This window comes from Condylura cristata, unplaced genomic scaffold, assembly GCF_000260355.1.
Source record: "Condylura cristata isolate star-nosed mole 26May11 unplaced genomic scaffold, ConCri1.0 scaffold00032, whole genome shotgun sequence".
Lineage (NCBI taxonomy): Eukaryota > Metazoa > Chordata > Mammalia > Eulipotyphla > Talpidae > Condylura > Condylura cristata.
Window position 1 is genome coordinate 19,078,733 of NW_004567133.1, and position 9,625 is coordinate 19,088,357.

Here is a 9,625-nt window from a genome sequence, read left to right on the forward strand (position 1 = left end):
GAGCCCTGGTCTCGGGGCCCGACTGGCCTAGCGGGCCGACCCAGGGGCGTCGTGCCCGCCCAGGAGGCCGCGGTGAGGTTTTCTTCCCGGGGCCGCATCTGCACTGTGCTGGGTGGTGGTTCTTGGAGCCGCACGGGCACCCGCCTGCCCTCGCTTGTGGCTGCGGCCTGTCTGTTCCGTGCCGGCGCTCCGTCTCCCTGCCAGTGCGGCCTCCCCCGCTCTCCGTCTCCGGGGCGGCTGGGGCCAGCCTGGCCTTCGTGGTGGCCTCGGGTCCCTGCTGCGCCGCTGGGAGGTGAGCCGAGCGCCCGGTGTGCGGCCCCACCCAGTCCGTCTCTCGCTGCCGGCACTGGAAGGCCAGCGGGCAGCGGGCTGCGCCGCTCGTAGGTCGCACGGACCCCCGGCCACGTCTTGGCAGCACCGGGCCTGCGCTGGCCTCCACGCTGGAGGAGGCCGTGTGAGCTGGAGAGTCAGGTAACGGCCCGTGGGGTTGCGCCTCCACGGACACATGTGGCGCCCTCAGCCCTCGGCCGCCGCCGTCTCTCGCCGTGCTTGTTTCCGTCCTTGTTTCCGTTCACTGGAAGTTAGCCATTCCGGGTAGCTTCTGGCCACTGCGGCAGCGTCGAGCGTTCGCATCAGGCCTGGCCGGCACGCGGTCCCTGGGGACGGGCAGTGCTGGCCACTGCGCCGGCGCCTCAGGTTTCCTGAGCGTGGCTCCCTCCCACAAGGGCACTCGCGCGCGTCTGTCAGGCCAGATGCGGGCCGCGGTCAGGAGGGCAGGTGAAGGAGTCCGTCTGCCTGGCCCTCGCGCCTTCCCAGGGCCCAGACGCCTCTCGCACTCGTTGGCCCGTGGCGTCACGTGGCCACAGGTGCCTGCCAGGCGGGCGACGCCCCGACTGAGGCGCCTGTGGCGGGGCCCTTTTGCCCCTCGCCCTGCGCACTCCTTCTGAGGGGCGGCCATCCGCAGCGCTGCCCGGCAGTGCCAGCTGCACCCTGGCCCCCACTCACGGGGTCCTGACCCGACGTGCAGCCTTCTTGCCCGCCCGGACCCCATGCTTGGTGGCCGTGTGACTTGTGTGGGCTGACGCGGTCGTCGGGGGTGCCGGGGAGCCCTGCACCCGGGGAGTCAGCGCCTCTGTCCCCGGGGCTGACGGTGCTGGGGGCAGGGCCGGGCACCCTGAAGCCAGTTGGCAGAGAAGGGCCAGGGTGCTGTGCGGGCTGCCGGGGTCCTCGCGGCCCGGGCTCTGGGGTCTCCGCTGGAGTGCCTCGGGGCGGGTCCCGGGTGCCCCCCTCCTGAGCCCCAGGCTCACGTCGGCCACTGCCGCGCCCCCTCTGCCGTGGTGGCGAGCCCGCCACCTCCTGACCAGTCAGAGGCACGTTCCCGCCCGACAGGCCCGTTTCCTCCCGCAGCCCTAGGCCTCGGCCGCCGCTTGCCCTAGGCTTGGGGTGCCGTCCAGCGCTGTCCCTCCAGAAGGCAGGGACTGCGCCCCCGCCCTGCTACCTGGCACCGAGTAGGTGCTGCGCACCGTCCCTGCGAACAGATGGCCGCCTCTGCCGGAGGAGCCCCGTCCCCTCCCCCGGCCTCTGCTCGCAGAACAGGCTGTCCCTGAGCCCGCCCCCGGGACGGGGAGCAGGATAGCGTGTGACGTCCGGGTTCCGCGGCCAGCCCGGGCAGATCGGTCCACAGCCGGGGCCCCGGCCTCCAGGACAGGCTGTGGCTTTTCCCACCCCAGCCTCAGGCCCCACACTCCCTCTGGGGGCAGCGGGCGGGCAGGAGGCCCCTGTGGTCCTGGCCTGTCCTTGTCCTCCCTGGAGGCCCGTGCGCCACCCAGGCTGCTCCCTGGCGGGGCCTGTCCTCTGCCGGGCCCTGCTCCTGGGGAGGGGGTGCTCTGGCCTCAGGGTGTTTGGCCAGCCCCTCCCGAGCAGTGGACGCCTCTTTGCTAACCCAGGGGAAGCTGCAGGCCCGCTCGAGGCGACCTTCCAGGCTCCCCGGCAAACCGAAAGCCCTCTCTTGGCCAGAAGCCCGGAGCCTGCCTCCTGGGGACAGAGGGGCCTCAGAAGCCAGCTGGCAGCCCGGCGCCATGGCTGGGGGGGAAGTGGCTCTGGGGAGCGGGGAGCGTGACCCTGCAGCTGTCCCGGGGCCTGTGGGTGGCGCCTCCCGGGGCCTTTCAGACTGGGCAGTCCAGGCAGGCCCTGGAAGGGGTGAACGCACCCCTGGGGCTGGGCGCCGCCGAGGTGTGCTCAGCAGCAGCGCCCCGCTCCCGGGCTCAGACACCGCCGAAGCTCCAGTGCCTGCCTTCCCTTGGGAGTGGTGCGTGAGCGTCGCAGGCCCATTTGCTGGGGTCCCCGTGTGCCAGGCCCACGTTGGGGTGCACTCCACCGGGGAGACCCAGGCTCGGTGCCATCCCAGTGGGGCTGCAGTGGACCTGTCGCGAGCACACACATCCGAGCCCCAGTCCAGGCTTCCTGCAGGGCCGGCCCCGAGGTCAGGCTCTCACTGGGAGCAGGAAGGTGCCGGCTTTTGTCCTCCACTGTCGTGCCGGCTGGCCGGGGCGCCGCGGCCCCGACTCGAGCGCACACCGGCGTGAGCGAGCACGCCCACGGCAGCTGCAGGAAAAGCAGCAGAATACCAAGGCGCGAGCCGTGGCCGTGCCCTGTCCCCAGCGCTCAGGTGCTGGCCGCGTGCCGCCCGTAGCCCCTTTATCAGGAACAGGGCGCGCAGCTGCGGTGTGCAAGTAGCTGCTACTTCAGGGGAGTCTCGGCTCCTTTGCTCTCTGCATGGTCAATGACTCACAGTACGTTGCTGGCAGTAAAATTTAAACTTTCGAAAGAAATGAGAAAGTTTGAAAAGACTTGTACCAGCCGCTGTGAGCTTGACCCGCTTCTCAGTAACCGAACGTTCCTGATGACCATGGCGGCGATACGAACAGCGTAACTGGGGGCTTCTGTAACGGGGTGTCGGCACTGCCAGGTCCCCCAGCAGTGCTCACCATCATGAGCCAGCGCTGCCCACTGGCCCCTGCACGCTGGGCGCAGCGCCGTGAGCGTGGCGTCCCCTTCAGGTGTCCTCGGGCCTTCCTGGCGGGGGACTGGTGTTGAGGACTCAGCTCCACGTTGCAAGTGGCCAGCAGGGAACCGGTGCTTGTGGGGCCGGCGCGGTGTCTGGAGCCGGAGGCCTGGGCTCGGGCTGGCCAGCCTGCCAGGGGTCTGGGCAAGAGCAGCCTGCAACACGGCGGCTTCTCGCTGGCCAGCCACTGACTGGGAGGGCCGGCGCGGACGGAGGATGGGGCTGGTCTTTGCAGCTTTTTTTTTAAAGATTTTTTTATTTATTTGTACAGAACTGGGGTACAGGCCAGAGATGTGGAGGGTGAGAGGCTTCACCAGAGACAGAGTGGGGAGCAGAATAGGCAGGTCGACGAAGTCCACTGCTGAGGGGAGCAGCGGGCGGGTCAGGAGAGGTCTGCCGCGCCATGTGGTCACCCCCCGGGAAGGCGGGGATCGAACTCATGCGGAAGTGGCTTTAGATTCTTTGTGCTGTGCTTCAACCCGCTGCGCCACCAGGGAGGGCCCTGCAGCTTTTTTTTAAAAAAAGGTTTATTCATTCGTGCACACAGAGCTGGGTAATGTCAGCCCAGCGGCGACCCTCGGTCTGTGTCCTCCCCGCCTGCTGGACTAACACGGGGTGCATGTGGGGAACGGCCACACCGGGCAGGTGCCAGGGTGCGAGTCATAAGCCTCGTGGTCCTTTATTTTCGTACCTGTGCTCCGGGGGCCCTCGGGAGGGGCCGGCAGCTCCTCTCCTCCCAGTGCCACGGTCTCACAGCTGCGCCGCTTGGAGTGGGCCGGTGCTTCCACCGAACCCGAGCACCTCGCGCGCTTCCTGCTGCTTCTGTCGTTTTCCTTCACACGTTTCAGGAAACTGCCTTGTCCCTTTGAGTGCTTCAGATGCTTGGTGTGAACATTCTCTTGGCAAATTCCGTTCTTGTTTATGACAGTGCCAAGTGCACTGGGCCCACTCAGAGGCTTGCAGTGTTGCCACAGTAACATCTGGGGACATTCCTTGTGAACATCCTTTGATATTGACATTTTCTTGGAGGTAGGTCTCTGCCTGAAGGACCAACTCTGCTCCCCTCCCTCTTAACCTCCAGCCCTCGGACCGTTTATTCATGTCCACTGGTTTTTGAGTGATTGAACTGTGTAAATATGCAGGGTTTGTTTTTTTTTTTTGTTATCATTGTGACATACTTTGCTGCACTAATTCTTTCAAATGCCCATTTTGTTTCAAAAAGGCATTTTCTCTTTTCCTAGCTGCATAGTACTCCATCATGTGGTCATGTTACATCTTAATACAGCCATGTGTCTGGGGCATTTCAGCTGCTTCTCTGTTCTTGCAACTGTAACTAGCACTGCTCTGAACACTGGGACGGGGGTGTCCTGATGATGGTTTCATATTCTCCAAGGAGTGGGACTGCTGAGTCCTACGTTACTTCCACTTTTAGCTTTAGACCGGCTGCCTTCCATGGCTGCCAGTTTGCACTGCACCAGCAGTGTAGTGGGGCTCGTCTTCCCCCACATCCCTCCAACACTCACTGTCCGGGGTCTTCTCAATATGTGCTATCGGCAGGGGCGTGAGATGGCATTGCCTCGTGGCTTTAAAATCCAACAGAAGGCAAACAGAAGCTCCATCTACGGCCCTGAGGCTGTGGCCTCTGTGGTCACCCCCAGTCTTTGCAGTGGCAGCTGGGTGGTTGTGCAGACTACAGATAATAAAAATAGAAGAAAGATAAAGCGCCAAGTTCCAAAGCAATAGTTTTCCAATAAAAGTTCCCAGATATTCTACTTTTGGGTACTTCCCCAAGAATTAACAATTTTTTTCTACGTGATGTGCTACTTTTTACCCTCCCAGTGGGTACCTCATTGTGACTTCATTTGCTAGCAACGGTCAGCATCTTTCAGTGCGTCTGTGGGGCATTTGTCTTTGGAGAAATGTCGGCTCAGAGCCTTTGTCCGGGCGCTGCAGGCTGGCATGCAGACTTGCCTAGGTCTGAGGTGGGGCCTGGAGCAAGCTGCGTGCACTTTCTCCTGCTCTGGGGCCACTTTTCACTTCTGATAGCACAGGTTTTAATCTTGACGAACTTATCTTTTCGCCTTTTCTTGCTTGAATTCAGTCCCTGCCTTGTCGCTGGCTTCTTCCACTTAATATTCCAGCTCTGGCCCAGACGCACCTGGCCAGAGGCCCGGCTCTGGAGGGCTGTGTGAAGAGCCGCGTCACTGTGTCTTTGGGCTGATGGACTGTCCATCATTTCACTCTCAGTTCTAAAAAAGCAAAGTGAGTCCCACTTCAGAATGTGACTGCTCTTCAGCTTCCGAGACCACGAGCGGAGGGAAGCCCCTGCTCGAGCCAGCTCCCTGCCCCAGAGGCAACAGAGAAGGGGGCCCGGGCTGGTGTGGCCTGGTGGGGAGCAGGAAGCCGAGAAGGGCAGGACTGGCGCGTGGGGATGCCAGGTGGTTCTGGGTGACGGGAGAGGGTGTGGGTGGAGCCAGGAGTCAGGTTCTGCCTGTCACACCCTAGCCCCCGAGCCCTGCGTGTCCGCCTGGCTGGCAGCGAGCGCCTCACCGCCGCCTCCTGAGCATCTGGGACTTGAGGTAAAATTTCTCCCTGGCCCCTTCACAAGTGGCTCCCAGTGCCCTGGGCGACAGTGGGCTCCCGCCGGTGGGGGCAAGTGGACCAGCACCCAAACTGTCCTGGGGGGTCCTTCCTGCCTCCCCAGGCTGCCCTCTGGTGGGAAGCTGGGACGGCGGCCGAGGGGTAGCTTCGCCCTGGTTGCCTCCAGCATGGTGGGTGTCCTGGGGCCGCTCTCCCAGGACGTCATCCACAGACCTGGGGATTTACGTGGAAGGGACCAAGGGCAGGGGACACCTGCAGGGGAGTCCCAGGTGTGTGGCACCTGCAGCTGAGGCCGTCACCCACCTTGTGCAGCAGCCCCTCGGCACTTGGGGGGCTGGAAGCTGAGCTCCCCTCTGGGCCTTCCCTTCAGGTCCAGAAGACAGTGAAGATGTCGTCGAATGAGCCTCCCCCTCCCTATCCTGGGGGCCCCACAGCCCCACTTTTGGAGGAAAAAAGTGGAGCCCCATCCACCCCAGGTAGGGCTGAGTGAGAAGTGCCCTGTCCCGGGCCCAGCCGAGTGCCGGAGCAGCCTCCCCTCAGCTGGGCCGGGCCCTGAGCCATCTCTTCCTGCCTGTCCAGGCCGCTCCTCCCCAGCCGTGATGCAGCCCCCGCCGGGCATGTCTCTGCCTCCTGCGGACGTCGGCCCCCCGCCCTATGAGCCGCCGGGCCACCCAATGCCCCAGCCTGGCTTCATCCCCCCGCATGTGAATGCAGATGGCACTTACGTGCCTCCAGGTGAGTGGGCCGGGCCTGCACACGCAGCCCTCCAGGGTGGGGGCCTGGGAAGGTGTCTCCGGGCCAGAGACCCGGCCCTGGGGAGCCTGGGCTCCGGCTCACCCAGCGGCCTCCAGAGGGGTGGCTGGTCCTGTGCAAGGGCTGGCGCAGCAGGTGGGTGGCCCCGTTGCCCCAGTAACTGGCAGGCACTGGAGGGCTGCAGAGCCCGCAACGCTAGCCCAGCCCCCAGCGTGTCCTCAGAGGGCAGGATGGCGCCCAGCTCTTTGCCACACTGGCCAGGATGTGGGTGGCCGAGGCCCAAGGCCCTGCCCCAGCACCTCCCCTGCAGCCTGGGTGTGGGGCTATGGGGCTTTTGTGCCCATCTGTCCAGGGGTAGGGCCAGCCAGTGACCTGTCCACTGCTTCTGTGCTGTTCCAGGCTTCTACCCTCCTCCAGGCCCCCACGCCCCCATGGGCTACTACCCGCCGGGGCCCTACCCGCCGGGCCCCTACCCAGGGCCTGGGGGCCACACGGCCACAGTCCTGGTCCCTTCGGGGGCAGCTACCACGGTGACAGTGCTGCAGGGGGAGATCTTCGAGGGTGCTCCCGTGCAGACGGTGTGCCCCCACTGCCAGCAGGCCATCACCACCAAAATCTCCTACGAGATCGGCCTGATGAACTTCGTGCTGGGCTTCTTCTGCTGCTTCATGGGGTAGGTGGCGGGCGGGCGCTGGGGCAGGGGCGGGGCTCAGGCCCCCGGCCGGCCCTCAGGCCCGCCCACCCCTCTCTCCGCTGCAGGTGTGACCTGGGCTGCTGCCTGATCCCCTGCCTCATCAACGACTTCAAGGACGTGACGCACACGTGCCCCAGCTGCAAAGCCTACATCTACACGTACAAGCGCCTGTGCTAGCGAAGCCGGCGGGCCCCGCCGACCATCCGACCCCTGTGCTTTGTCCCCGCACTCAGCGGCGCTTCCCCACTCCCTTGGGGGCGGAAGCTGTCCCCCAGCCCCCTGGACATCTTGTCCTCTTCGCCTCGCCCTACCCTGAGCATCTGACTCTTTCAGCAAAAACTGTTGGATTTACGGCCAGGGGTGAGCAGGTGGCGGGTGGCAGAGCCTGTGTGCCAGCTGCTGCTGGTGTGACCAGCAGGCGAGCCGGGCAGGTGTCCGCGCACGGTGGCCTTCATTTCTGGACCAGGTATGGGTTCGGCCCTGGCTCCCTCGGCCAAAAGCAGACGGCAGTAATGGGTTCGCCAGGCCCGGGGCCTGGAGCCAGTGGTTTCGGACCTGCAGGCCCCAAACAGGACAGGGCCAGGAGGCCAGGTTTGCTTCTGGGGCACTAGCGGTGGGCATGACGGTCAGAAGGAATGGCTCTGACCCTCAGAACTCTCAGGACTCAACACCTTATGCCCGGGGCCACCGTAGGTAAGGCCGCAACGCAGCGACGCGCAGGTACCCGGCCGAGCGACCGTGCTGTGCTTGCCGCGGAGGAACTGGCCTCTCCTGCCAGCGCCCACTCTGGCCACACCTCCACGTACCTGTCCACACTGGGGCTGAAAGAACCAATGCCCAGGACCCTTGCCCTCTGCCACACTAGGTTCTTGCTGCCCGGTGGCTGGCGCGTCTCAGCCAGGGCTGGTCGTAGGGAGGCCTGGCCCGTGGGCTGCCTCGGTCCCCTCCCAGCGGCGCTTGCTACCCCACAGGCGCCACAGGAGCAGCTGTGGCCTTGGGTAGGGGACCAGAAGACGCAGCCCCCTGCTGGACACCAGCCCCGCCTGGGCCTGCCCCAGTCTCCTGCTGAGGTCTCTTGCAGACCCGCTCACGCGGACTGCTGTCCCCTGCTGCCGCCCCCTCCTGGTCTCGCACCGCCACTGCATGGCCCCCCTCACTGTGAACTGTGGCCGGTCTCCGTTCGTAGTTTCTCATTAAATTGGCCTTTCACTCCCCCGCGCCTCTGCTCACTCGCCTGGCTTCCTTCTTTGGGAGGGGCAGGGTGGAGTTTCAGACAATCTAAGTCCCCGCTCTTGGGTGCTCATGCAGTCCAGACTGCCCAGCTGCCCGGTGACAAGTCAGTCCAGTGTGACTGATGATCTGGGCACAGGCAGCCAGCGCCACAGTGCTGGTGTCTCCTTGAGCGACACCCCCCACCCCAAGTCAGCCAGCCGCAGGTGGGCACCGTGTTCCCCTAAGTGAGGCAGAGCCACAGGCCTGAGGCTTCTGGCCTGAGGGTGATGGGAGGGGAACAGCAGCCTGAGCCCCAGGCTGGCTCAGGAGCCCCCTCTGCTCTGTCCAAGCAGCGTGCAGGACAGCCAAGTCCTAGTCACACACACACTCGCTCACAGCTGTTGCAAACATGGGACTGTTACACAAACACATGCTTTTGTATCCTCATTGGATGCAAAGTGGGGACCCTCCAAAGCCCTTCGGAGTCAGGGAACTACAGGACAATGAAATTGAAGGGCTCAAGTGAGAGGTCAGCATGACTTCGCCCTGGGAAGGCCTGCTGGACAGTGACCAGCGGCACGTGGGGCACCAGGACAGGAGGGGCCAGGGCGACGTGAAGGGGACACCACGCCAGGCAGGAGGCGGCGGCCGTCAGTCCTCTTTATTGAACGCTGTAGCATTTACACAGGTCAGAGCAACAGGCCTTGGCCGCACAGATGCTTGGGGGCTGCCAGCTGCCGGGCTGGAGCTCCTGGGGTCTCTGAGGCAAGGTGCTACGTCGCTTACCCGCTGCCGCCCAAGACCACCCCGCCCTCCCGCGGAGCTAGAGCAGCCCCGGCCATGGGGGAGGGAAGGCCCGACACCAGGCGGTTGTGGGAGTGAGCCTGGGAGTGGAGATGTGGGCGCTCCGGGGGCAGAGCTGGTTCTAGGGGCTCAGCCAGGAGGCTGGCCCCAGTGCCACCGCTTGGGGGCTGCAGGGTGGCCGGGCTGAGCGCAGCTCGGCGCCTGCCCGCAGAGAGGATACTGCCAGGTGGAGCCGTTGGCATCTGGCTTTATTGGCTGCTTGTTCAGACCCTGCGCGTGCCAGCCTCCTGGGGCGGCCCTGGGTCCGGCGGGGCGGGGCGGGCCGGCGAGTCCTTCACATGTAGTACCAGGCCAGGAAGCCGGCAGCCAGGGCCACGCTGGTGGCCAGCACGAACTGAAGACTGGACTTGGACAGCATAGCCAGGGCCATTCCGAAGGGGCAGCTGCTGCCCGCCAGGTCACCTGCAGGGCAGCACCAGCGGGGCGCGGGCTCAGCA

At 64.8% G+C, this 9,625-nt stretch overlaps 1 protein-coding gene across 3 annotated transcripts in view; it reads left to right on the forward strand.

Annotated features, from left to right (window-relative positions):
* Positions 1 to 8,337, forward strand: part of CDIP1 (cell death-inducing p53 target 1) — an 11,764-nt gene extending 3,427 nt beyond the window's left edge. For 2 of the 3 annotated variants that reach the window (XM_012731746.1, XM_012731747.1), the window contains exons 2-6: positions 5,570 to 5,643; positions 6,036 to 6,141; positions 6,245 to 6,400; positions 6,818 to 7,091; positions 7,178 to 8,337. In XM_012731746.1, coding sequence (XP_012587200.1) covers positions 6,054 to 6,141; positions 6,245 to 6,400; positions 6,818 to 7,091; positions 7,178 to 7,289 — 630 coding nt within the window. In that variant the 5' untranslated portion in view covers positions 5,570 to 5,643; positions 6,036 to 6,053 and the 3' untranslated portion in view covers positions 7,290 to 8,337. The remainder of the gene's footprint in view (positions 1 to 5,569; positions 5,644 to 6,035; positions 6,142 to 6,244; positions 6,401 to 6,817; positions 7,092 to 7,177) is intronic. The other variant, XM_004692151.2, reaches the window with a different exon arrangement.
* The last annotated feature ends 1,288 nt before the right edge of the window (positions 8,338 to 9,625 follow it).